The 27,935-nt window shown below is 43.5% G+C and overlaps 2 protein-coding genes and 1 long non-coding RNA gene across 8 annotated transcripts in view; 1 reads left to right on the top strand and 2 right to left on the bottom strand.

Moving 5' to 3' along the window:
• Positions 1-1,052: 1,052 nt before the first annotated feature.
• Positions 1,053-19,495, top strand: MTFR1L (mitochondrial fission regulator 1 like). 3 transcript variants are annotated; one of them, XM_049617759.1, is made up of 7 exons: positions 1,053-1,136; positions 4,229-4,372; positions 4,886-4,990; positions 7,757-7,866; positions 8,087-8,298; positions 9,505-9,826; positions 18,057-19,495. In XM_049617759.1, the coding sequence occupies exons 2-7, from the start codon at positions 4,349-4,351 to the stop codon at positions 18,160-18,162; spliced, it is 879 nt and encodes a 292-aa protein (XP_049473716.1). In that variant the 5' UTR covers positions 1,053-1,136; positions 4,229-4,348; the 3' UTR covers positions 18,163-19,495. The 3 variants fall into 3 exon arrangements, with proteins under 3 accessions (XP_049473716.1, XP_049473717.1, XP_049473715.1); XM_049617760.1 differs by lacking the exon at positions 18,057-19,495 and adding an exon at positions 10,583-10,848 and having other exon boundaries at positions 1,077-1,165; XM_049617758.1 differs by having other exon boundaries at positions 1,078-1,165.
• LOC125912931 (uncharacterized) lies at positions 8,614-11,820 on the bottom strand. The gene is made up of 2 exons (XR_007454875.1): positions 10,847-11,820; positions 8,614-10,710 (listed from the first exon to the last, which is right to left on the bottom strand). It is a non-coding gene; the product is annotated as an uncharacterized LOC125912931 (long non-coding RNA).
• AUNIP (aurora kinase A and ninein interacting protein) overlaps positions 19,210-27,935 on the bottom strand; it is a 22,800-nt gene continuing 14,074 nt past the window's right edge. For all 4 annotated transcript variants that reach the window (XM_049617753.1, XM_049617755.1, XM_049617757.1 and 1 more), the window contains exons 2-4: positions 22,515-22,653; positions 20,197-21,021; positions 19,210-19,414 (exon numbers count right to left, since the gene is read on the bottom strand). In XM_049617753.1, the coding sequence (XP_049473710.1) occupies positions 19,275-19,414; positions 20,197-21,021; positions 22,515-22,653 (1,104 nt within the window). In that variant the 3' untranslated portion in view covers positions 19,210-19,274. The remainder of the gene's footprint in view (positions 19,415-20,196; positions 21,022-22,514; positions 22,654-27,935) is intronic.

The raw sequence follows: 27,935 nt of genomic DNA, 5'->3' as shown, positions 1-27,935 counted from the left end.
AGTCAACCTTCATCATTTGAAACATGACAAGGATCGGGGTGGACAACTCTGAGGTCTCTGGCCAAGGACAGCTATATAAGTTGCAGGATCCTGTGCAAAATGAAAATGCAGGGCCCCTTGTTTAAAAATATATATAATATAAAATTATATATATATTTAAATTTTATTATATATTAATTTCGGGGGGGGGGGGAAGATAGCAGAGCATTAAAGCAAGCACGGAGTTCTGAGCAAGAGGCCCTGTGTGACTGCCCAAACCGGTCCCCGCTATGAAGCCAGCCTGTCCCTGGCAGTTGGGACCAAAGAACTGTGGCCTGGGAGCCAGGCACTGCTGTATACTGAGGTCACAGGAGGGCATGCGACCCAGGCCTGGCTGCCATGAAGACCAGGACCAGGACGGTGAGGGTTTAAGAACAAAGAGGGAGTGGGTGAGTGACGCTGGAAGGAATGTGGGTCTCTTTCCCAATGCCTCTGGGGTCTTGCCCACCAATCTACCATCTCACTGAAGCTGCCTTGTGTAGATTGTGAGATACATAACGGCTAAAATAGAAAACATTACAAGAAGAGGCCTCTTCCTGCCGGACAGAAGGCTGTCGAGGGTCTTGGCTGGGAAACATGAAGTGTGAAAAGGGGACCAAGGCGAGATAAGGCAAGAGCTGGGTCCGGAGGGCCTGGAGAGCGCCAGGTGGAGGATTCTCAAGGCTGCAGTAGGCTTAGGGACAGCAGGCGCCACACAATTTGGGCGTCTGAGAGGGGCACGTAGTCGGACATCCGCTGCTAGAGGTCATCTCGGGACTACCCCGGGAGAGCACCTAGAAGGCGGACACCAGCGGCGGATGCGACCAATCAGGCCGCGGGGATGTCCAAGCATCGTCAACTTTTCCCAGGGGCTGGGCCAGCGCAGGCGTGGTCTCGGGGATGGGCGTGTCCCCTCCTTCGGCGTCCCCACCTGAGGCCGCCCGCCGCCCCGCCCCTGCCGAAGGCGCACTCGCCCCGCCCTGAGTAGGGTCCGCCTTAGGAGGGCGCGCGAGGTCGCGGCCCGGTGCGCAGCCGCAGAGGATCACTTCCGGGGGCGGATCGGCGGAAGTGAGGGCGGTTGAGGCTGCGCGGCCGGCTGTGGTAGGAGGGGCCGTAAGGTGAGTGAGTCCCGGAGCTGGAGTCTGAGGTAAGACTAGGTCCGAGTGCCGCTCGGGAGGCGGGAGCGCGGCCTCCCGGCCCGACTGTCAACGCAGCCTAGTGTCAGGCGTTGTGCGGAGCCCGCGGCTCCTGCTCCCGCGCCAGTTCTCGCGGGAGCCCATGTTGTCGGCCTAGCTTGGCTGGGTGTGGGAGGACTCGATGCCCGTCTTCGATGGCTGAGCTATTGCAGAGGCTCCTTAGGCGGCCGGGCTACTTCGGCCGCTTCGCTTCTTCTGGGACCCGAGGGCCGCCAGGGCCGGTAGCGAGAGCTTGGCCGACCTTGGCCCCATGGGGTCGGGACGTTGCGGGGGAGGGGAGGCGTGTCCCGAGCGAGCTCCCCGCAGCGGCTCCCCCAGCGCAGCCGCTTGGGGCCCACGCGGACTGTAGCTCGGCGGGGCGCCCGGTACCGGGGTGACGAGAGCAGACCCTGCTCTGGAGGAGCCCCGAGCCTCCTGCGGGAGAGCGTGTGTGGACAGGCAATGACAGCGGCCCGGAGAGGGGTCGTGGGAGCGCGGAGGGGCTGAGAACCAACCAGCGTTGCCGGCGAACCGGGGGAAGTCTGGCCGAAGACCCTTGGGACGAGGAGGGGGTGAAGGCCAAGCCCGTGTTCTTGTTCGTTCCCGAACAAACGTCGAAGTGCCCACTGCGGACGAGGCAGGCACTGTGCTGTGCCTGGGGAAGGTTCTGCCCTCCGGCAGACGGCACGTTACACGGGGACCTCATTACTGTTGTGAAAGGACTCCGAAGGAAACGTGGGGTGCTGGGGGGAGGGGGGCAGTAAGGACCTGTCAGGGAAGGGGAGGCGATGCGTGATCTGAGCCCTGAAGGATGATGTGCTTGGTGAAGAAGGTGCTGGTGTTTCCAGCGAAGGGAATAGTGCTGCGAGGCGGCCAGCGTGGCTGGAGGGTTAGGGGAACGCAAGCGGTGTGGCTGTCAGGTGCGCGAGGACCCAACTGTAGGCCTTGGGGTTTTGTCTAGTGAGGTTGGGCCCGATTGTGGAGGGCCCCGCAGGCCATTCTGTGTAGATGTGATCCTGTTGGTTATAGCAAGCCGGGGGTGGGCTAAACATAGGAGGAATGTGTCCTAGAAAGATCTCTCTGGCTGTTGTGTTAGGCCCAACTGAGTCTTTGGAAGTAAGTTTGGACAGGAAGTGGCTGTAGTGCCTAGAGTGAGAAACAACAGGGAACCACTGTTCCGTGGAACCTGTGGCAGCACTGACATTCACCAGGGCCTGGCACAGTGGGACTTTGATAAAGGCTTGAGCTGTATGGAGTTGAGCCCATGCAGAAAGTAGCAGGATCTAGACCAGACTTGAAGTGCTTTCTTCTGGTGTGCCCCACGAGGGACCTTAGACAGTTCCTTTCCTCTCTTCAGCCTCCTTTCCCCGTGTGTATCAAAGTGAGTGATCGATAATTCCTCTCCCACGGGTGAAAGAAATCCTGCAAGGGAGGTTTCAGTCCACCCCCCGTTCAGACCCTGCCTCCCAGTGACTTCTCACCTGAGCATTCCCAGCCCTCACGACCGCCAGTTTACCTTCTGCGCTCCTCTTTACGCCCCTCTCAACTTCCTGTCTTGGACCTGTGCTTTTGTTGCTGTTTTTCATCCCTTCCTACCCCCTCTGAACTCACCATGAGGTTGCGGGGCCAGGAGCCTGAATTCACCTGGCCACCTGTTTACTGTACCTTTCTTAAGCAGCGATATTCAGCCTTTGCTAGAATTATGTATTCAGGTCCCATTTCTCTTCCAGATTGTGAGTTCTGTGAGAGCATGGGTGTGTCTTACTCCTTCCAAAGCCCCTACAGGGCCTGGCACAGAGTGGGTATTGTTAGTGTCTGATGAACAAGGGAATGAGTCCATCGATTGCATCTGCCCACCGCCAGGAGCAGCTGTGACCCCATCCGTCTGTGTCTTGTTTTAACAGTTCATTAAGTACTTTAAAATCCTGTTTCACTCATTGATCCTTAAGATAATCTAGGTGGCAGCTGTTCTTGTCCCCTTTACATATGGAAAAGCCAACCTTCAGAAAGGTTATATGGCCTGCCTGAGGCTAAAAGACCTGTGGATAGCTAAGCAGGATGAACATTTGGATCTTTTCCCTGTAGCTCAGTAGATTCAGATTGGCGAGAGCTGGCTGTTCATTCTCCATTTGTCTGTTTTACATCTCCCCCTTGCCAGGACCCACCAGTGCTAGGCTTGGTGGCACGTGCTGGGCTTTTACATCCCTTCTTTAAGAATGATTGCTGGGTTTGGATGGTACCTACAATTTGGCTTTGTAACTACCAAAGGAATCCCCCCCCCTTTTTTTTTTAATGTTTGAGAGAGGAAGAGAATGAGTGAGGAAGGGGCAGAGAGAGAGAGAGGGAGACAGAATCCCAAGCAGGTCTGTCTGGCACCATCAGCACAGAGCCCAATGTGGGGCTTGAACTGTCGAACTGTGAGATCGTGACCTGAGCCGAAATCGAGTCAGATGCTTAACTGACTGAGCCACCCAGGCACCCCCCAAAAGAGGTCTATTTACATCTTTACCAGTACAGTCAAACCTTGAATTGCGATTAACTTGTTCTGCAAGTGTTCCGCAAGACGAGCAAACATTTCTAATAAATTTTAACTTGATAAATGAGTGATGTCTTGTAATATTGGTAATATGTGACACCGAACATCACAGGATCGCAACTGAGCCAATGGTTCTTGAAATTTGCTTTGATATGTAAGTGCTTTGGGTTATAAGCATGTTTCCAGAACGAAGTATGCTCGCAAACCAAGGTTTTACTGTATTGCCTCAGGAAAGCTCCCAGAGTTGGCCAAGCTCATGCAACAAGTCTGGAACAGAACCTTTAAGGGTCTGGATTTGGAGCCATTGTTGGGTGAAAGCAGTCTCTTGGGCTGTTTTTCTCAAACCCTGTGAAACATCAGAGCATACCAAGGTTTCTGACTTGATACCTTAGTATAAGGTATACTTCTACCTTGGTATAAGTCATGGCTCTGCAGGACCTGGTTTTTGTGGGACTTGTGTGCTGGCCATTGAGTACCCACTGTGGGGAATGTTTCACAGGAAGAGAAATCTGGCGTTCCTTAGGATGGCCTGATATGAAGGAGTCACGCCTCCAGCCTCCCCGAGCCCCCAGAGCTGCCCCGCAGCTGCCTTGTCCTTCAAGTGCAGGAGCCGGTTGAAATGTCGGCAATGGAAGCCAATGTGGTAAGGGGCATTCCCAGGGCAGGGCTGTGGTGGGGAAGAGTTGAGCCCTGGGCCTGCTGAAGTTCTGTAGGAAATTCTGAGACGCTCCAGTTAATTTTTCCTTTCCCCTGGAGGCGACCCTTCCACATACACCCACCTCCCGCCCTCCCACAGATAAAGCCAACTCTCGTCTTTGAGGCAGTTAAGGAGCCAGCGGTGTTTCTGCTTTTCGGTGCAGAGGAAAGGGAGGGAAGCCTCCATGATCCCTACACCCAGCTAATTCCTCACCCCCCTTCACTGATCCTCCCAGCATTGGCAGTGCCTTGTCAACAGCAATATCCCCTTAAGTGGCTGGCCAAGGTGAAGACTAGCAACTGGGGAACCTGCCCGAACTCGTATTGAGACTTGACTAACCCCCACACTGCACCGTGTCCCTGGGATTGGGGACTTCAGTCTCCCTGCTAAAGGAGAGGGGAGTAGGATGGGAGAGTAGTTAGACCCATCTCTGAGATTCCTTGTCACTCTCTGCTTTAGACCATCCCAATCTGGCAAAACAAGCCACATGGAGCTGCTCGAAGTGTAGTGAGAAGAATTGGGACCAACCTGCCCCTGAAGCCATGTCCCCGGGCATCCTTCCAGGTAAGTGTACTGGAAGGGCAGGGTAAGTAGAGGCTCAGAGACTGTGGCAGGATGGTGCTACTTCTGTGCCCTAGACTCCTTGGTGTTGCTAAGGCAGGTTGCCTTCCTGATCACTTTTTCATTTTGTCAAGAAATACTAAGTACATACAGTGGATACTGGTCACTGTGCCTTCCTGATTGCACATGAAACTGTGACCACAACTGTCAGACTTCCAATCTGGTTATAAATGAATAATCTTGCATTTTTTAAATATATATATTTTTTACCGTTTATTCATTTTTTGATAGAGACAGAGTGAGTGGGGGAGGGGCAGAGAGAGAGGGAGACAGAATCTGAAGCAAGCTCCAGGCTCTGAACTAACAGCACAGAGCCTGACACGGGGTTCGAACGCACAGACCATGAGATCATGACCTGAGCTGAAGTCGGACGCTTAACCAGCTGAACCACCCAGGTGCCCCTAATCTTTGATGCCACTGGGGCCTTCAGCACCCACTCTGCAGCAGATTCTTCCCTAGCCCATCTCTGAGATGTAGCCCCCCCCCCACCCCCCGCTTCTGCAGTGGAAAGCTAAGTAGCATTCTTTAGACCCAGCTACCTCCCTCCTCTAAGAACTCATGGTTAAGTACCAGCTCCTGGCTAGGTGCTTAAGATATATACATTTGGGGAACTGAGGCACAAGTACTTAAACATTCTGCCTACACAGATGTGACAAATATTTCTCTGAAAAGATATGGGTCCAGGTGGAAACAAATGAAGGAGGTGAGTTTCTGTATCAGATGCTGAGCTGTGAAATCTGTAGCTCATTTTGGAGTCAGAAGTGGTGTCAGGGATAGTATTAGAGGCAAGAATGGAGTTAGAAGTGTGTGGTATGAGTGGCTGTCCTGTGACCCAGATTGCCAGTTATCCAGAACTGCCTCAAGGGTATGGGCAGGATGTGGTCCTAGCTGCCTGAAGCATCAGAAACAAAGGGAAGCACAGCTAGGGAATGTAGGGACTCAGTGGATGTTGCCCCCACACTTGGCTCTAACCTCTTCAGTCCTTTGGCCAGATGCTGCTGGGCAGGGACAATCAAGGGCACAGGCTCCCACAGAGCAGGAGTATGGCATGAGTGGTAGGAGTAATACTAGCTAACATTTACTGAGCACATACTGTGTGCCAGGCACTGTGCTAAGTACTTTATAGATGTTAATTCATTTAATTGCCAATAGTGGAGCAGCACTCTGGAAAGGAAAACAAATGGAGGCTTCCCCTAAGTGGCCCATCTTAACAGTAACTTCTGGGTCAGTGGAAGTCCTTTTCTGTGTAACCTTGGAGCATCACATCACTCCTGTGAGATCCAGGTTCCCTATCTAAAAGCTGGAACTATCAATTCCTGATCTACCTGCCAATTTGTAGCAGAAACATCTGAATTTAACTCCTGTATAGGTGGGTTTTTGAGAAATTATTCCTGGATTTGGTTGTCAATTCCTTTAAGGGAATCTTGCTGATTTATTTTTTAAATTTACCCATTACCCATACAAAATATTATGGAAAATAAAAAAGGAGAAAGGAAAATAAATTACATGTAATCATATAATAACTATTAATGTTTTGGTGTAGTTCTATTACATCCTTTCATAGGTGCATGTTCTTTCACTTTGATATATTCAAAGCATGACAGAATCCTCCTAACTTTTCATTTAACAGAGTCACTCAGCCTTGTCTGTTCCCTGGTTGTTGTTCACTGGGTTGAGGGGATATTTTAAGGAATCCTCTTATTCTTTTGGTATAATCATTTCTTGTTATTTAAATCTAAATATTCAAATTATCAAGTTTGCTTAACACAATGTTGCTATAACAGTGTAGATCCCAGTTAGCTACAGAGGTGTTATAAGGAGCTAGCCAGGAGAAACTTCCTGTTGATAACAAACAAGACTGTTGTCCTTGCACCTGTATTCTCCCAGCCAGAGAAAGCAAGATGTTCTTAGTGGCCATTTCTGTTAAAAGGCAGCTCTGGCCGGTCCCACTGAAGACTCCTTTGCTCTAACTAGGGGCAGCGAATGTTTTCTTTAAAAGACCAAATAGTAAATATTTTAATGTGTGGGCCATAACTACTGTTACAACTACTCACTTCTGCAGTTGCAGCTTAAAAGATGTCACAGACAATACATCAATGAATGGGTATGAACTTTTCCAATAAAACTTTATATGTAAAAACAGTTCCCAGGGCGCCTGGGTGGCTCAGTCAGTTAGTGTCTGACTCTTGGTTTCTGCTCAGGTCATGATCTCATGGTTTATGAGTTTAAGCCCCGCATTGGGCTCTGTGCTGGCGGTGTGGAACTTTCTTGGGGTTCTCTGCCTCCCTGTCTCTCAAAAATAAAACATTTAAAACAAAAAACCAGATCCCAGTCCTACCCTAGGCTGCCATGTTTTGCTTGGAAGATAGAACAGACTCAAAACTGGTCTCTTCACTCTCTCATGCATATTCCACACAGCAACCAGAGTAATCTTTTAAAATCTGATTCTTAACTTAAAATCCTCCAGTGGCTCTTATTCACTTTCCAGACTCTTGCAAATCACCCTCCACCCGTAGCTCTGTCCAGTTGTGCTGAGCTATTTGTAATCCCACAAACTTTCTTCTGACCTTTTACTCAGGTTGTTTCCAGGAAGCCATCCTGGTACCCAGGACTGAATTAGGTCCCCCCCCCCCCCATGTGTTTTGCAGTCTTTGATAGTCTCCTCATGATTTCAGTAATTGGTTTTTGATGACTTTTGCTTCCCTGTAGACCCTGCCCAACATCTCTGACCTGTGTCTGAGGGATGTACCCCCAGTCCCTACTCTGGCTGACATCGCCTGGATTGCTGCGGATGAAGAGGAGACATATGCCCGGGTCAGGTAGCTGAGGCAGTAGCTGGTCTGCTGGGGAATAGGGAGGGAGCTTCTTTCCAGATGAGGTGGCAGGCAGCAGGGAGAGTGTTCAAGAGGGGCCGAGGGCAACAGAAGCTGTGGGCTCTGAACCTGGCTGTGTTACTCTTATAGCAACGAGTGAAGGAACTTTAGAAGGGGTGCAGTGGCTGGCTGTCTCTGCTGACATACTTGTCTTTCCCTGGTCCAGGAGTGACACACGGCCCCTGAGGCATACCTGGAAGCCCAGCCCTCTGATTGTCATGCAGCGTAATGCCTCAGTGCCCAACTTGCGTGGGTCTGAGGAGAGGCTCCTGGCCTTGAAGAAGCCAGCCCTGCCAGCCCTAAGCCGCACCACAGAGCTGCAGGATGAGTTGAGCCACCTGCGCAGCCAGATTGCTAAAATAGTGGCAGCCGATGCAGGTAGGAGCCCCTGAGTCAGGGCCAGAATATAGCAGGCTGTTCCTTTTACCCTGGCTCTTGGTACAGGATAAGGGTAGGAAAATGATGGTCCATGATTCAGGGGGACATAGGCCCAAAACTCTGGGGCTGTTCTGAGGCCTGACTAGCCTCTGGTACTCCTTGGATGGTTTCCAATGGCCATTTGGGGCTGACTGGTTTGGTTAGGAACAAAACCTTCACTTTACCTGTGACCTCAGGCAGATTCCCTCCCTTGGCCACAAAAATCAATACCCTCATCCAAGTGTCTTTAACATCACATATTCCGTGAGCCCTCCAGCAGCTTTCATTTTTAATGAGAGAGAAGCATTCCCCACCATTGAGAGAGCTATCCCCTTTAAGCACTTATCTTCCGTTTCCTTGTTCTACCAGAGACCACCTCTCCATCCCTCCATCTGTCTGTAAGGCAGAACCGCTGGAAATAGACGGGAGTCTGTCTTGACCTAGTGCATGAAACATCAACATGTGGATCTCGCCCCAGTTGCCCAGGGTTTATCCTCCTGTTCCTTCCATCCTCACTTTTCTGGTCCTTGTTGACTTAAGGTTTGGGAGCTATGACTTCATCTGTTGGTACAACACATGAAAATCATATGGCAGTTATATAGAGGAATTATACTTGAGTTTTTCATTTATATGTTGGCTACATTTTTGTCATCCAAGAGACAAGCTGAAGTAGTTGAGGAAAAATGAAACGTAAAAATCTTTTTGTTTTGGAAATTCTCCCTTAAGATTTGAGAAACTAGGAGGACTGTCACCATTCTGTTTTCGCTACTTCTTCCAGTCACTCAGAAGCACTAGCCCAGTTAGAGAAAGGACAGATTCTGACTTTGGTTCTGTTACTGTCGCTTTGGTCAAAATAGGGCTGTCACTCCATAGCCCACTGCAGAATGGGAGGGAGATTTTAGGTGCCTAAGCCTTTACGGGGTGGGTTCTTCCACCCTCCCAGAACACTGGAAGAACTCAGTGCTTCTGTATCTTCTTTAGATCCTGAGAGGGGAGGGTAGTGGAGGAATCCTCCACTGGCTTACACGGACTATCCCGGGCTCTCCCAGAAGGTCACGGTGTCAGCCCAGGAAATGAGTGTTGTTGGTAGGCAGTGCTTGTGGGGAGAAGATATTACTGCCGTGTTCTAGCCCAATGTCCATCCATGCCTGTTGTTTTCTCTTTCAGCTTCGGCTTCATTAACGCCAGATTTCTTATCTCCAGGAAGTTCAAATGTCTCTTCTCCCTTACCTTGTTTTGGATCCTCATTCCACTCTACAACTTCCTTTGTCATTAGTGACATCACCGAGGAGACCGAGGTAGAGGTCCCTGAGCTTCCATCAGTCCCCCTGCTTTGTTCTGCCAGCCCTGAATGTTGCAAACCAGAACACAAGGCTACCTGCAGCTCGTCTGAAGAGGATGACTGTGTTTCTCTGTCCAAGGCCAGCAGCTTTGCAGATATGATGGGGATCCTGAAGGACTTCCACCGGATGAAACAGAGCCAAGATCTGTAAGTATTTGATAAGGAGCTCTGGTGATGTATTTACTGTTTAAGTCATTTTGGCCAGTGGTCTAGTAGAAACTTACATAGTAAGTCCTCAGTAGTGGCTATAATTTACTCCATTCACAAAACTAGCTTGCTTGCTTAATAACACCCCGGGCTCTGGTTTGAGGAAAGAGCAACATTTTACATTTGGTTGGGTGATCTAACTCAATCATTGGTAGAGATTTATCTAATCCAACTTCTGTCCCCCAGAGGGGCTTCACCACTTTAGTTCTTGCTGGTGACAAGTGTCCCCATGCCCCACCCTTCGAAATAGGGTTGCATAATAATTATTTTAGTATCTCAAACTGGGTTTTTGATAGATGGGAGAATTCCAAAATGTCCCCTGGGGCACCTGGGTGGCTGAGTTGGTTAAGTGTCCAGTTCTTGATTTCGGCTCATGATCTCACAGTGTTGGGATAGAGCCCTATGTTGGGTTCTGTGCTGACAACACAGAGCCTGCTTGGGATTTTTGCTCTGCCCTTTCCCCACTCATGCTGTCTCTCTCAAATAAACATTAAAAAATATACAGTGGTCCCTTCTTATACAAGCCAACTGGATTAGCCATTTGAAACTTATGAACTTGGCTGCCCATCAGAATTTGTTAAAAATACACCTTTAAACTTGCTAAAGCAGAACCTCCAAGGAATGGAGCCCTGGGTATTTTAAGTGGGGGTGGGAAGGAGTTTAGGAAATACCTACCTTGAGAAATTCACTTCGCAGAGGAAGCCCTAGAGCTCCAGCCAGAGGGACTCACTACCTTGCAGTGTTTCTCCAAGTGTAGTCTGAGCTACCTTCGTGGGATGCACCAGAGAAGCTTGTTCACATGCAGATTCCTGAGCACTGAAACACTGAAGTTCAACATCCAGACCCCAAAGGCTGGAGTGTGCAGCTATTTGTAAATGCAGATAAAAAAGCTCTTTTGGGGGCTGGGACATGAAGTTTGTCTCCTGAGTTGGAGTTCTTGTTGAAGGGAAGGTTACTCACCTTGGTATGTCTGGCCCCCAATTACTTGTAAAGGCTGACTGACTCCCTCATTGCTTCCTGGATAGTCAATCCTTTAGGGAAGTCATTTTTAATCTCCCTTCTTGGGGCCTAGGCTGGTTGGTCATACCCACAGTTCCTAGATCTCCTGCATTCCCAAATTCAGCTCCTGCTTCCTTTAAGCTGATCTATGCCTTTTTCTTCTGGTCAATGTTTTATAGAATGACTCTCAAACTTTCTGTTACTTGCCTCTTCACCATATTAGATCCAAACTCCTTCTCCCACTTATTTAATAGAAAGAACTGAATTGATAACTAAAAATGAGAAAGTAGCCCCATCAGCAAAGATTCAGAAATGTGACAGATTGATGTTAACCCTTACACCTAGTAAAATGACTTCATAAGGACATGTGTAATTGAAAGCACCTATTTTCTAGGTATCTAGGACACTCTTTTATGATGTATCAGGTATTCAAACCTACCCCAATCTGGAGTTGATTCTGTTCCCATGGCCCCCTTATGATGTGAATACTTTACTGTGAATTCTAGAGCTCTTGTAAAAACCTCAGGGAAGGGGCATTTGGGTGGCTCAGTCAGTTAAGTGTCTGACGTCAGTTCAAGTCATGATCTCACAGTTTGTGAGTTCAACCCCGCACTGGGCTCTGCACAGTCAGCTTCAGATCCTCCGTCTCCCTCTCTTTCTGCCCCCTCTCTCTCCAACATAAAAATAAACATTAAACAAAACATCAGTGATAACAGATGTAGGATATTTACCCGATAAAAAGTTCAAAATGGTCCTAAAGATGTAAAACTGGGAAGAAGATGGGGAGAAGAATGGATGAACACAGAACTTCAACAAAAAGATAGAAAATATATGAAAAATACAAGTCATGGAGCTGATGAACACAATAACTGAACTGAATGAAAACACGAGAGGGGTTCACCAGCAGACTAGACGGAACAGAAGAAAGGGTAAGTGAACTCAAACACAAAGCAATAGAATATCTCCAATCAGAGCAGCAAGTAGGAAAAAAAAGGAAAAAAAAAGTGAAGATAGATTAAGGAACTTAAAGGGGCAACATCAAATGGATTAACATTCTCATTGTAGGGCTCCCAGAAGGAGAGAGACAGAAATCTTATTGAAAAAAGAATGGCTGAAAATGCCCCTAATGTGGGAAAGGAAACAGACGTCTAGATCCAGAAGGCCTGAGAGTTCCAAATAAGATGAACCCAAAGAGACCCTAAAAGCAGCAAGAAAAAAATAACTTGTTATGTAAAAAGGAATCCCCTCCGTAAGACTCTCAGTACATTTTCCAACACTTTGCAGCCCAGGAGGGAATGAAAGTGTATTCAAAATGCTAAAAGAAAAATTCCAAACAAGCAAAGTTATTCAGAATTAATTTCCCAGACAGTTAAAGGAGTTTATCACCACTAAATCGGCCTTAAAAGAAATGTTAAAATGACCTCTTTAGGCTGAAAAAAGCACTAATCAGAAACCGGAACACATATAAAAGAGCAAATCTCACTGGAGAGATAAATGTAATAAAAATAGTGGATTAATCACTTGTTAAGGTTAAAAACACAAAAGTAAAATAACAAAGACCTAAAAAAACAAAAGTAAAAACGTAACTGATTATAATAGTTAAGGGATATGCAAGAAAAAATGGTGAAATGTGATCTCAAAAATGGGGAGGGGGAGTAAAAATGTTGAGCTTTAGAATGTGATCAAACAAGTTGGCAGCTGTTTTATCAATTTAAAATAGACTTATGGATAGGAGTTCTACTTAAGGCTCATCTTAACTACAAAACAAAAACGTATAGTAAATATACACTAGATAAAAAGGAATATAAGCATACCACTAGAGAGTTTCATCAAACCACAAAGGAAGAGAGCAAGACAAGAAAGGTACAGAGAACTACAGAAACAGCCAGAAAACAATAAAATGGCAAGTACATACTTACCAATAACTTTTTTTTTTTTTAATGTTTATTCTTGAGAGAGACAGAGTGTGAACAGGGGAGGGCCAGAGAGGGAGGCACAGAATCTGAAGCAGGATCCAGGCTCCAAGCTGTTAGCACAGAGCCCGATGTGGGGCTCAAACTCACAAACCACGAGATCATGATCTGAGCCGAGGTCGGATGCTTAACCAAGCCACCTAAGCACCCCAATAATTACACCCAATAATGTAAACAGACTAAATATGCCAGTCAAAAAACAGTGGCTAAATGGGGCAGCTGGCTAGCTTAGTTGGGAGAGCATGCAACTCTTGATCTTGGGGTCATGAGGTTGAGCCCCATGCTGGGTGTAGAGATTAAATGAATGAATAAAAACTTTTAATGTTTATTTATGCTTAGGAGAGAGAGAAAGAGGAGGGGAGAAGCAGAGAGAGGGAGACAGAGGATCTGAATTGGGCTCTGTGCTGTCAGCAAAGAGCCCGATGTGAGGCTCGAACACACATACCATGAGATCATGCCCTGAAGTTGGACACTTAACTCACTGAGCCACCCAGGTGCCCCAAAAAGGACTAAAATCTTGAGGGGGGAAAAAAAAAAAAGGCTATGGCTAAATGGATTAAAAACAAAACCTAAGTGCTGCCTACAAGAGACTCTTTTAGATGTAGGAACACACACAGATGGAAAGTGAAGGGATAGAAAAAGATACTCCATACAAATGGAAACCAAAAGAAAGCTGGGGTAGCTGTAACTTAGAAAAAAATCGACTTGAAAACAAAGATTGTAGTAAGAAACAAAAGGGGTTATATAATGATAAAGGGGTCAATCCAACAAGAGGATATAATATTTGTAAATATTTATGAACCCAATATAAGAACATCTATATGTATAAATAAATATTGACAGACATGAAGAGAGACAGCCATACAATAGTAGCAGGGGACTTTAATACCCAACTTGCATCAATGGATAGATCATCCAGGCAGAAAATAAGAAAACATCAGCCTTATGTGATATTAGACCAGACAGACTTTACAGATATATACAGAACATCCCATCCAAAAGCAACAGAATGTACACTCTCAAGTGTACATGGAACATTTTCCAGGATAGATCATATGGTAGGCCACAAAACAAAGAGGACTGAAATCCTACCAAGCATCTTTTCCAGCTCCAGTGGTAAGAAACTAGGTATCAGTGGCAGCTCTTTCTGTCCACGGGTTCTGTCCCGTGCTTTAATAAAACCACCTTATTTGCTCAAAAATAAATAAATAAATAAATAAATAAACTAGAAATCAGTTACACAAAGAAAACTGGAAAATTCACAGATAATGTGGAGATTAAACAACATCTATGAAACAACTTGAGAATCAAAGTAGAAACCAAAAGAGAAAAAAAAAAATACCTTGACACAAACAGAATGGAAATATACCAAAATTTATGAGATGTAACAAAAGCAGTTCTGACAAGGAGGTTTACAGCAATAGTGCCTATCTCAAGAAGCAAAATTCCCAAATAACTTTATACCTTAAGGAACCAGGAAAAAGAATAAATGAAACCCAAAGTTAGTAGAAGGAAGGAAATAACAAAGATTAGAGCAGAAATAAATGAAAGACTAAAAAGCAATAGAAAAGATGAAAGTAAGGGGTTATCCTTTGAAAAGATAAAAAATTGACAAACCTCTAGCCAGAATCACCAAGGACTCAAAATCAGAAATAAAAGAGATTACAACTAATACCACAGATATACAAAGGATGAGACTACTATGAAAAATTATGTGCCAACAAATGGACAACCTAGAAGAAATGAGTGAATTCCTAGAAACATACAATCTATCAAGACCAAATCATGAAGAAATAGAAAATCTGAACAGATTGATTACTAATAAAGAGATTAAACCAGTAATCAAAAACCTCCCAATGAAAAAAATCTAAGACCAGATGACTTCACTGGGTGAATTCTACCAAACATTCAAAGAAGAATATCAATTCTCAAACTCTTCCAAAAAACAGAAGAGGAAGGAACTCTTTCAAACTCACTTTACAAGGCCAGCATTATCCTTACACCAAAACAAGGACACCGGAAGAAAATAAAATTATAGGCCAATATTCCTGAACACAGATGCAGAAATCCTCAACAAAATATTAGCTAACTGAATTCAACAATACCTTAAAAGGATCATACACCATGATCAAGTGGGATTTGTTCAGGGGATTCAAGGATAGTCCAATATCTGCACATCAGTGTGATAAACCACATTAAGAAAACCAAGGATAAAAGTCCTATGTTCATTTCACAAGATGCAGAAAAACCTCTCAAGAAAATTCAACATCCAGTTGTGATAAAAACTCTCAACAAAGCAGGTATAGAAGGATCATACCTCAACATTTAAATAAAGTCCAGAAATGACAAGCCCACAGTTAACATCACACTGAACAGTAAAAGCTGAAAGCTTTTCCTCTAAGATCAGAACAAGAAAAAAATGCCCACTCACCACTTTGTCCTAGCCAGAGCAATCAGGCGAGAATAAGAAAACCTATCCAAACTGGAAAGGAAGAAGTAGAACTGTCACTATTTGCAGATAATACACAGAATACCTTCAAGACTCAAAAACAAAATGGTTAGAAGAAATGAATTCAGTAATGTTGCAGGATACAAAATCAGTAAGTAAAAATCTGTTATTTCTATACATTAATAACAGACTACCTGAGAAATTTAAAAAAACAATCCCATTTACAACTGCATCAAAAAGAATAGAATACCAAGGATTAATTTTAACCAAGGAGGTGAAAACTACAAGATATCAAGGAAAGAAATTAAAGGAGACACAAATAAATAGATATTGGGAGAAATTAAAGAAGATACAAATAAATATATATTCGGAGAATTAATATTGCTAAAATATCCATACTACCCAAAGCAGTCTACAGATTAATGCAATTGCTGTAAAAATTCCAATGGCATTCTGCACAGAACTAGAACAAAGAATCCTAAAATTTGATTTGGAACCCCAAAGACCCCAAATAGCCAAAGCAATCTTGAGAAAGACGAAGCTGAAGGCATCACACTCCCTGATTTCAAGCTCTATTACAAAGCTATAGTAAATAAAACAGTATGGTATTGGCATAAAAACAGAAACAGTTCAATGGAGCAGAACAGAGCCCATAAATAAACTCACACATATATGGTCACTTTACAACAAAGGATCCAGGAACATACAGTGGGGAAAAGACAGTCTCTTCCATAAATGGTGCTGGGAAAACTGGATAGCCACATACAAACAAATGAAACTCAACCACTATCTTAACACCACATGCAAAACTTAACTCAAAATGTATTAAAGACTTGAATGTAAGACCTGAAACCATAAAACTCCTAGAAGAACACACAGGCATGTGGACGTAGGACATAGGTTATGGCAATGATCTTTTCAACTGGACACCAAGAGTAAAAGCAAAAATAAACAAATGGGGCTGTATCAAAAAAGCTTCTGCACAACAAAGGAAACCATCAGCAAAATGAAAGGGCAGACTATTGAATGTGAGAAAATATTTGCAAATCATATATCCAATAAGGGTTAATATCCAAAATATATGAAGAACTACAACTTAATAGCAAAAAACAAATAAAAAGACCAAAAACCCAGTCTGATTAAAAAATAGGCAGAGGGGATGCCTGGCTGACTCAGTCGGTGGGTTGTGACTTCGAGCCCCAGGCTGGGTGTAGAGATTACTTACTTTAATGAATGAATGAATGAATGAATGAATGACAGAGAACTGCAATAGACATGTTTCCAAAGACCTACAGATGACCAATAGGCACATGAATAGATGCTTAACATCACTAATCATCAGGGAAATGCAAATCAAAACCACAATGTACGTCACACCTGTTAGAATGGCCATTATCAAAAAAATAAGTGTTGGCAAGGATGTGGAGAAAAGGAAACCCTTGTGACTGGGTAGGAATGTAAACTGGTGCATACACCATGAGAAACAGTATGGAGGTTAGTCAAAAAAATTAAATAGAACTACCATATGATCCAGCAATTCTACTTCTGGTATTATCAGAAAACAAAAACACTTAAGATGTATGCACCCCCATATTCACTGCAACATTATTTACAAAAAGCAAGATAGGGAAACAGCCTATCATCAATGGATGAGTGGATAAAGAAATTGTGGTACAAATACACAGTGCAATATTATTCAGCCATTAAGAAAGAATGAAGTCTTGCTATATCCAGCAATATGATGCCTTGAGGTCATTATGCTAAGTGAAACAAGCCAGACTGAGAAAGAAAAATACTGTATGATAGCTTATATGTGAGTCTAAATTAAAAAATAAAAAACAAGCCTATAGATACAAAGAACAGACTAGTGCCTGCCAGAGACTGCAGTGGAGATGGGAGAACTAGGTGAAAGGTGTCAAAAGGTAAAAAAAAAAAAAAAAAAAAAAAACTTTTTAATTAAAAAAGACGATTGTGGTGTGTCTGGGCGTCTCAGTCAGTTAAGCCTCTGACTCTTGATTTCAGTTCAGGTCATGATCCCAGAGTCATGGGATCAAGCCCTGCATCAAGCTCTGTGCTGATTGTGGAGCCTGCTTAAGATTCTCTCCCCCCGCCCCCCGCCCCTCTCCCCTGCTCACATGCACATGTGCGTGCACTCTGAATAAATTTAAAAAGATTGTACCTATAGCTGACAATGTATTATATGCTTAGAAATTTGTTAAGAGCATAGATCTCTTAAGTGTTCTTTCCAATTAAAAAAAAAAAAAATCTAAGAGCTCCCCTGATGAACAGATAGGGTAGTAGGAAATCTTCAGCACACCTTTTCTGTAGAACTAATAAAAGAATAGCCAAGAGTCAAGAATCCCTTCCCCTGCAGAAATGCTACAAAGAAAAGACACCAAAAGGTGGGAGAAGCTTAGCGATCATAGACCAGCTCTACCAGGTTGATAGTCCTTTACTTTGCCCACATTCTATAGCCATTTCAGGAAATAGTAAAGCATTCTAGTTAAGAAACCAGCTAGCTTGGTTTTGGATTCTGGATTTGCTACATACTAGCTGAGTATCTAGTGACTGGCAAAACTGTATAATCCTGTGTGTGCTTCAGTTTCCTCATCTGAAAAAAAGGATTATAATAGCACCAACTTTGTACGATTGTTGTGAGGACTGAATGAGATAATATATTCAAAGACACAGAACACTACCTGAGACAGAGCAAGTACTTAATAAATCTAAGTTATGATTTTGTCTGTAGGAGCCGGAGTTTACTAAAGGAGGAAGACCCTGCCGTCCTAATCTCTGAGGTCCTAAGGAGGAAGTTTGCCCTGAAGGAAGAAGATATTAGCAGAAAGGGAAACTGACAGAACTCAGCTCTGCAAATTCAGTCTCATGCTCCTGGAATTCCTTCAATAGCTGCCTTCCTCACCACAGACCTTTCTGCCTCACAGTTAGAAATCTTTTTGCAAAGGTCTTGCGGAAATCTAGAGCTTGGACTGAAAGAGAAAAGTTGGATTATGCTTCCTTTGCTTCGAACCTTAGCAGAAGCTAAGGCATGTTTTGCACTGAGACACTTGTTACAGGTAAATGCATAGGTTGGAATGTCTCAGTCTAAAGGATGAGATAGAAGTTTGGCTTTTCCTGCCTCTGTGTGAAAATCAGTTCTAAGTGAATGGCTTATTACTTCACTGCATTAGACCCCATAACTGGTCTCACCGGACACTTTGTGCCCAGCTATCACTCTCAGCGGCTTCCTTGTAGCAGAGCAGGGCTGAGGGGAGGGGGGCTGTATTTGTATGTGTTGACAGGGCAAGGAAAATCTTATGCTGCTCCATCATAAATGGACACCAGTGCCCAGCAACCCCCCTCTCCTCCTTCCCAGTCCAACACCTAGATATAGAGGGTCACACCTCTGGACCAGCTGACACTTGGGCTGCTGCTGGGAAGCCTGGGCTGCTTTTTTCTTAAATATATTTTGTAATACTCTACAACCAGATCTACCCTCCCAGGCCCTGGGCCCTCACGGGTTCCACTGATTGAAAATGCTTTCTCTTCCGTGGACTTTAGTTTAAGCCTAGTAGGAAAGAGAAATGGGGAGGAGAGAAGAGTACCATCCTTCTTCCAGGCCCTTGACTGCTCCTTTGCGTTGGGCCAAGGTTTGTACCTACCACACCATGCATGACTCAGACGCCCTCGGGTCCCTTTCTCTACGGTATGTATCCTGTGTGTGTGTGGGTTGAAGCACTACCTGACATTAAATGAAGGATATGGAGAGATACTGCACCTGCTCTTTGTCTCTGGCTTGTGACCCCTTGCATCCCCCATGGGTATAGGATTCCTGTTAATTTTAAGGTTTGTGAAGTTTCGTAAAAAGAGGCTTCCCCTCTTTTCTTATAAAGTCCGGCCTATAGAAAAACAAAAAAACACTTCTGTAGGGAGCCTCCTGTCCCCTTCTGTAGGGATTTTACCCAAACTCTTAAAGTAGTTCCATCTTACAGCTTGCACACTTGCCCCCTAGGGGCTGTTTAAGCCTCTTAAGGTAGCATACCTGCAACATGGGAAACTGCCACCTGGTGGATAACATCTCGGCTAGAACACAGGTGTTCAGGTGAGACCCTGTCAGTGACAGAGCATATATTATTAAAAAGTTGCTTTTCCAGAAATAAAGCGGTAATGTTTTAATTACCATCAGAGTCAGCTTATAGAGTCATTTATTTGGATTCGTAGTTTTACAAAGGGAGTTCCCTCATACCTTGTAGAAGAGTGGTATCACATCTAGATTGTTATATAGCTCAGGCTATTTTAAGGGAGATGTTTAAACACAGTATAAGTCTTTAAAATGCTGTAAAATCCCCACAAAAATAAGTAGAAAGCAGAATGCTGGTGGTTTTTCTTAAATCTCTCTATCCTCTCTGACCCCATACATCTGGGCCCAGGAGATTTGCCTTATCACCTCAAAAAGGTGTCAGGAATAATGGTCCCATGGTTGAGTGGGTAAGCTAACAGCCAGAGATTAGAAGAACACCCATCCGTAAGAAGCGCTGTTCCAGTCAGGCATCTGAAAGGGCACAGAGGTGGCTCTGCAGGCTGAGTAGGGACTCTTCAGTGGAGGGATAAGTACCTGCCCTGCCTCCTCATTGCTCATCAGAGACTTGCACAAGTTTACCAGCCACCTCTTCCTCAGGGAAAGGCACCATCATACCGCCTCAACAAGTGGCCCCATTTGCTTTATTTACACCAAGAAAATGCTCAATTATAACGTCATCCCTTGCCTCCCTCCCACCCACACTCCCAACCCCCCCACCCCAGTATTTTCCTACAGCTCTGTCATTTCGAGGTACTTTTAGAACAAAACCATCATAAAGACATTTAGACTTGATGCCTGATAACCTGATTACCTTCTGAGTCCTGGGTAAAGAGCAAATCAGGCTGCAGATTTAACTGAGTGGGCCTCTCCTGGCACTGAGCCCAACGGCTGCTAGAAAACTGTCCTAAGCCCCGATTCTGGCTGTTGGTTACATCTTGGAAAGGAGCTCTAGAGTTATGGGCAATGACTCGCTGGCCCTGAGAATCCTCAGTAAAAAGCTGACTCCAAGAGTCCTTGTCATTCTTTTCACTGTCCCAAGAAAATACAGGGATAGGACAAGGGCTTTGTTTCACTGAGTGTGTGTTTTCCCCATTCCAGGAATCCCTGTATGTTTGAAGGAGGATCGGGGTCTGTCTGGTTTCTTTTGCAGACACCTTTTCTAATGGAGTCTTGTCCAAGGGCTCATGGCCCTTGCCCCGAGGTGGTTTAATGGGTCTCTCCACACCCTGATAGTTCTTTTTCTTAGATCCATGAAGCCATTCCCTTTTCCAGGAAGAGTCTTTCTCTTCCTCCTTTTGGTCCAGTGAGCGAGAACCTTCCAAGTTCTTGGTGAAGGAACAAGACGGAGAGGCTTTACTCTTTCCAGCACAGACTAAGGTGTCAGGCTGGAGCAAAGACAGCACAGTCAAAAATGGTGTTCCCATCCTGTGGTGGCCAGAATCCTGGAGGGGCTGTGGAGAAAGTCCGGCTTCCTGGGTGTCTGCAGGGGTTGAAGTGGCTAATGGGGGTGCCATGCAATCATCCCCTAAGCCCTGGATCAAATGGTCTAGCTGGGTTACATCATTCTTAGACTCTTTGTTGGTCTGACTTTCTATAGGAGATGAAACATTCCTCTGGTCACCACCAATTGTCCTTCCTAGTAAGACAGACATGAGCAAATATTACTCTGCAGGAAAACTCTGCCCTGAGCAGGATTTAGCTGTTTTTGTTTTTGTTTTTTTAATCAGTATCAGCTACTATCACTACCTAGTGCAGGGGTCTCAGACTTGTCACACACCTTTATAGCTGGTCTTCCTGCTTTTAATCTCTACTTTCTCCAAAATGATCTTTCTAAAACACAGTCCTCATATTCTGCTGCTCAAATATATGGATGCTTCCAGTGATCTACCTAACAGAGTCAAACATGCTAGCTATGCTCAGATCACACAGCCTACTTTTCTGGCTGCGTTTTCATATGTGGGGTTTGTTTAACAGGGCACATCAACTTTGCTTTTGTTTTTTATTTAACATGGTTTCTGCTAAACAGTGATTTTGGCTAAATATATATTCCTCAATATCATCCTTTGAGAAGTATGTGAAACACAGTTTTCACTGGTGACAACTGCACTGGTGACAGTGCAAAGAACATTAAATGCCCCGCTCTGCAAACATTTCATGGGAAAGGGAGTAAAGACCATTAGGATGCTAAGTCAAGCAGTAGGAAGGACAATAAAAAGAAACTGCTAATGTTCAGCCTGTCCCTTTGATCAGGCATGGAATGGATCCTGTTCTGCCTTGATGAATTACATGGAATCCTCCTGCCCATTATACCAAGATCTAATTACAAACAAAGCTGAATGATTTCCTCTTTCTCCAACAGGAATCATAGGGCAGAAACCATGTTTTGTGAAAGATTTCTCAACGTTGCCTAAGAATTTAATAGATTATAGAACATGCCAGAATTTTGAAATAGGAAGCATCCTTGAAGAAAATCAGCCCTTGTTACTTGAAGCAAAAAGTTGCTTACTTTAAGTTATTGTTTGGGGCAGGAAGAGTGAATTTAAGATTTATGCAATGCAATCCTGGGAATCAAAAGAGTTAAAGCTCTCCCAGCACCCTTCATCCGGCAGACACCCTGCCCGGTAAGCCCCAGCCTGCTCTGAGGTAGCGTATCCTCTGAAAAGGGACACGTAAGCAAAGAACTACCAAAGGATGATGAGACACAAGCAACTTTATGCCAACCTTTCTAAGAAAAACACATCTTTGACTAATTTGAGAAGCTTTATACAGAAACACCTACTATTAAATAATAGACTGTTCACTGTGGCCAATCCAAGACCTAACTAATGGTAGGTCAGCTCCCCTGCACACCCCAACTCCCAAAGTATACCTTTCTCCTCACTGCTCTGTCAGGAAGTACAAATATTTAATATTAGACTGAGTGAACCAGAAAGAAAATGTTTGTAAAAGCACGTATATATTGCTTTGCAGAAGGGGAGGTTTTGTTGTGTTTTATAACACAACCTCTTCTAATAAGTCACTAAGTTTAACACAAAGCACTAGTGTCACCACTTCTCATAAACGTTGCAGCAGAGGAGAGTGCACGCATTCCTTTCTGCTCCCTGGGTATTCCCAGGCGGGTCACCATACCTGGCTGCAAGGTGAAGAAGGAAGCGATGCTGGTCTGCCGAATGCCTGCAGGTGGAATTCTTTGAGTAAAGGAAATCTTAGCCTTTTTTTCTCCAGGAAAAAGGGTTAGCATTTTGGTGTTCGGCTTCATTACATGTGTCTGAGAAGGGGGAGAAAAAGAACAATAAAACCTATTAATATCAAAACAGGTGCCAGATGGGAGAGATTCAACAAACACCAGTGATCCTCACAGAACCCTACTGGACCCTTTGGACTCCACCCTATCCTAGTCTCTGGGTAGTTTTTTCTGTGTACATCATCATCTACCATTTCCTGCCATACTGATGGTATTTTTCTCAGCAAATCACATATTCCAACTATAGCCCAATCTTTCTGCTTCCCCACGGAAATCAGGCTGACTGAACAGGATTTGTTGAAGTGATTTCAGGGATGACACTCTCTCTTACATTTAAAGATAATGATTCTACATTAGCAGCAGTGGACACATATCTAGTGGTTTTCAAATAGCCACATATGGTTAAGAGCATGGCTCCACAGTCACACAGCTTGGGTTCAAATCAATCCCAATTCTGCCACCGCTACTTATTAACTGTGTGATGTTCTGCAAGTTGTTTAATCTAGGTCTCATTCTCGTGTGTGAAATGGGGACAGTAAAGTACCTATCCCATAGGGCTGTTATGAGGATTTGGTGAGTCAATTCACATAAAAGGCTTACACACAGTTCCTGGGATTCATATTAGTTGGTTATTACCAGAAGGAAAAGCAATGAAACAGCTAGTCTTACACACTTTCAGCCCCTTTATACTTTACAGTATGAATTAGAAGATGTACCATAGAGATTTGGGAAGTTTTGTCAACTAACTATAAATCTAACCTCATCTTTATTTAGTGTGATTTGGTTTTGTTTCCACTTGCTGGTTAAGAAATGCCTGAGAAGTAACCTGAGAACAGAGCTATACTCAATTCAGTTTGGTGTGAAAACCAAAGAAGAAATGGCATTTGCCAACATTCATGCTACAAATTGGAGATAGGTCTGAAACTTGAACCCAAATTATTAATTCTAGCCAAAGCTGACTTCATTTTTACATTTGGAAACTAAAATGTACTTTAACTGGTGAAAAAAGAAGGAACTCCTTGATATAAAACTCATACTTTGACTTGCAGTACTGGCTTGGAACTTTCCCTTCCACTATACAAAACTAGAAAACTGGATAAGATACATAAGACAACTGATTTTAGACGGTGGACAACAGGTATTGCATTGGATTGTGAGCCCTGAGAGAAGAAAAACAAATGAGGTGAGCCCTATGATGACCCTAGCTTTCTTCCTGGAATCACCTGTCGATTAATTAAATATATGGAGACTGGAATTTGGAGAAACTGAGGTGGCCATTCCTCCTAAGTTGTGAAGTCCCTCACCTTGAACTTCGGAAGAATTTTGTGACTGACCAATAAAGTATGATAGAAATAACACTATATGGTTTACAAAACTAGGTCATAAAAATGTCATGCACTTCTGTCTTGCTTTCCTGAAATGCTCACTCTTGGAACCTGGCCACCATGCTATGAGGAAGCCCAAGTAGGCACATCACTCTCTAAATGTTATGAGACACATCCTAGATATGGGAAATAGTGAGATAGAATGCAAACAAGTATTTTAGCATCTATATGCTAGGGACTGGGAATATACTGATGCACAAAAATATACAGACTGTTTCTGCCCTGGTAAAGCTTACAGCTTATGGGGGAAAAAAAGACTAATAATATACAGTTATTTAAATGACTTGCAAGAATGCCAAGTCCTGCATACACCACAGAAATACAAAGGATTGTAAGAATATTATGAAAAATTATATGCCAACAAATCAGACAACCTAGAAGAAATGGATAAATTCCTAGAAACCTATAACCTCCCAAAACTGAATCAGGAAGAAGTAGAAAATTTGAACAGATGGATTACTGCAATGAATTGAATCAGTAATCAAAAAACTCCCAACAAATAAAAGTCCAGGACCAGACGGCTTCACAGGTGAATTCTACCAAACACTTAAAGGAGAGTTAATACCTATTCTTCTCAAATGATTCCCAAAAATTGAAGAGGAAGGAAAACTTCCAAATTCATTCTATGAAGCCAGCATTATCCTGTTATCAAAACCAGATAAAGGCACTACTACAAAAGGAGACAACTATAGGCCAATATCTCTGATAAACACAGATGCATAAATCCTCAACAAAATATTAGCAAACCAAATCCAACAATACACTTAAAAAAAAAATCATTCACCACAATCAAGTGGGATTTATTCCTGGGATACAGGGTGGTTCAATATTCACATATCAATCAATATGATATATATCACATCAATAAGAAAAAGGATAAAAACCATATGATCATTTCGATGGGGTGCCTGGGTGGCTTAGTGGATTAAGTGTCCGATTCTTGATTTCGGCTCAGGTCACGATCTTGTGGTTCGTGAGTTTCGAGCCTGCATTGGACTCTGTGCTGATGGTGCAGTCTGCTTGGGATTCTCTCTCTCTTCCCCTCCCCTGCTCATGCTCTCTGTTTCTCTCAAAATAAACTTTAAAACAAAATGATTTCAATAGATGCAGAAAAAGCATTTGACAAAGTACCACATGTATTCATTATAAAAACTCTCAACAAGGTAGGTTTAGAGAAAACATACCTCAACATAATAAAGACCATATGAAAAACCCACAGCTAACATCATGCTCAATGGTGAAAGTTTAAACTGACAGCTTTTCCCCTAAGATCAGGAACAAGACAAGTGTCCACTCTTACCACTTTTATTCAACATAGTATTGGAAGTCCTAGCTTCAAAAATCAGACAAAAAAAAAAAAAAAAGAATAAATGGCATCCAAATTGGTAAAGAAGAAATAAAACTTTCACTATTGGCAGGTGACATGATACTATATATAGAAAATCCTAAGGATCCCACCAAAAAAACTACTACAACTGATAAATGATTTCAGTAAGGTTACAGGATACAAAATCAATGTGCAAAATCCATTGCATTTCTACACACTAATAATGAAGCAGCAGAAAGAGAAATTAAGAAAACAATCCCATTTACAACTGCACCAAAAATAATAAAATACCTAAGAATAAACAACCAAGGAGGCAAAAGACCTGTACTCTCAAAACTATAAAACACTGATGGGGGCACATGGGTGGCTCAGTTGGTTAAGGTTAAGCATCTGACTCTGGGTTTCAACTCAGGTCATGATCTTATGATTCGTGAGTTCAAGCCCCCTGTCAGGCTCTGTGCTGACAGTGCAGAGGCTGCTTGGGATTCTCTTTCTCTCTCCCTCTCTCTCTGCCCTTGCCCTGCTCATGCTCTCTCTAAAGAAATAAATAAATGTAAACAAAACAAAACAAAAAAACAACACTGATGAAATAAATTAAAGATGACACAAATGAAAAAAATATTCCATGCTCATAGATTAGAGGGACAACTATTGATAAAATGTCCATACTACCCAAAGCAATCTAAATATTTAACGCAATTCCTATCAAAATACCAACAATATTTTTCCACAGAACTAAAACAATCCTAAAATTTGTACAGAACCACAAAAGACCCTGAACACCCAAAGCAATCTTGAAAAAGAAAAACAGAGCTGGAGGTATCACAGTTCCAGATTTCAAGTTATACTACAAAGCTGCAGTAATCAAAACAGCATGGTACAGGCACAAAAATAGACACACAGATCAACAGAATGAAATAGAAAGCCCGGAAATAAATCCACAATTATATAGTCAATTAATCTTCAACAAAGGAGGCAAGAACATGCAATAGGAAAAAGTCTCTTTAACAAATGGTGTTAGGAAAACTGGACAGCTACATGCAAAAGAATGAAAATGAGGGGTGCCTGGTGGCTCAGTCGGTTAAGTGTCTGACTTCAGCTCAGGCCATGATCTCACAGTTTGTGAGTTTGAGCCCCGCATCAGGCTTCATGCTGACAGTGCAGGGCCTGCTTGGGATTCTCTCTCTCTCTCTCTCTCTCTCTCTCTCTCTGCCCCCCTCTCTGCCCTTCCCCTACTCATGCTCTGTCAAAATAAATAAATAAACTTAAAAAAAAAAAGAAAAGAAAATGGACCACTTTATTACACCCTACACAAAAATAAACTAAAAATGGATTGGATTAAGGATCTAAATGTGAGGCCTGAAACCATAAAAATCCTAGAAGAGATCACAGGCAATAATTTCTCTGATAGCAGCTGTAATATTTTTCTAGATGTCTCCTGAGGCAAGGGAAACAAAAGCAGAGCAAAAATAAACTATGGGGACGACATCCAAATAAAAAGCTTCTGCACAGCAAAGGAAACTATCAACAAAACTAAAAGACAACCTACCGAAGGGGAGAAGGTATTTGTAAATGATATATACAATAAAGGGTTAATATCCAAAGTATATAAAGTACTTATATGACTCAACACCAAAAAAAAAAAAAAAAAAAAAAAAAACCCTCAAATAATCCAATTAAAAAATGGGCAGAAGACACGAACAGACATTTCTCCAAAGATATACAGATGGCCAACAGACATGAAAAGATGCTCATCATCACTCATCATCAGGGAAATGCAAATCAAAACTAATGACATATCACACCTGTCAGAATGGCTAAAATAAAAAACAAGAAACAACAGGTGCTAGCAAGGATGTGGAGAAAAAGGAACCCCTGTACACCTTGGGAGTGCAAACTGGTACAGCCACTGTGGAAAACAGAATGAAGGCTCTTTCAAAAATTAAAAATAGAACTACCATGGGGCACCTGGGTGGCTCAGTCAGTTAAGCCTCCGACTCTTAACTTCGGCTCAGGTCATGATCTCATGGGTTCCTGAGATCAAGCCCCGCGTAGGGCTCTGTAATGACAATACAGAACCTGCTTGGGATTTTCTCTCTCTCTCTCCCCCTCCCCTGCTCGATCTCGATCTCTCTCTCTCTCTCGATCTCTCTCTCTCTCAAAATAAACAAACATTTTTAATACAAAAAACCCCACAAAACTACCCGTGTGCCTAGGTGGCTCAGTCGGTTCAGTGTCTGGCATGGCTCAGGTCATGATCTTGCAGTTCTTAAGTTCAAGCCGCATCAGGCTCTCTGTTGTCAGCACACAGCCAGCTTTGGATCCTCACTCCCCTCTTCCTCTGCCCCTCCTCCACTTGCATGCTCCCTTTCTCTCTCAAAAATAAACATTAAAAAATTTTTTTTTTGTTTAAAGAATTACCATATGATCCAGTAATCTCACTACTGGGTATCTACTGAAAGAATACAAAAACACTAATTCAAAAGGATATATATGTGCTCCTATGTTTATTTCAGCACTATTTACAATAGCCAAAATATGGAAGCAGGCTAAGTGTCCACTGACAGACGAATGGATAAAGAAGATGTGATATA

This window comes from Panthera uncia (assembly GCF_023721935.1).
Source record: "Panthera uncia isolate 11264 chromosome C1 unlocalized genomic scaffold, Puncia_PCG_1.0 HiC_scaffold_4, whole genome shotgun sequence".
Lineage (NCBI taxonomy): Eukaryota > Metazoa > Chordata > Mammalia > Carnivora > Felidae > Panthera > Panthera uncia.
This window is presented reverse-complemented; position numbering and strand designations above follow the sequence as displayed.

Excerpts from the sequence above, each read along its gene's own strand:
- MTFR1L (XM_049617759.1), top strand. The coding sequence starts at position 4,349 with ATGTCGGCAATGGAAGCCAATGTG. Across the intron at positions 4,373-4,885 it reads CGGCAATGGAAGCCAATGTG|ACCATCCCAATCTGGCAAAA; the intron begins GTAAGGGGCATT and ends TCTCTGCTTTAG. Across the intron at positions 8,299-9,504 it reads AATAGTGGCAGCCGATGCAG|CTTCGGCTTCATTAACGCCA; the intron begins GTAGGAGCCCCT and ends TTTCTCTTTCAG.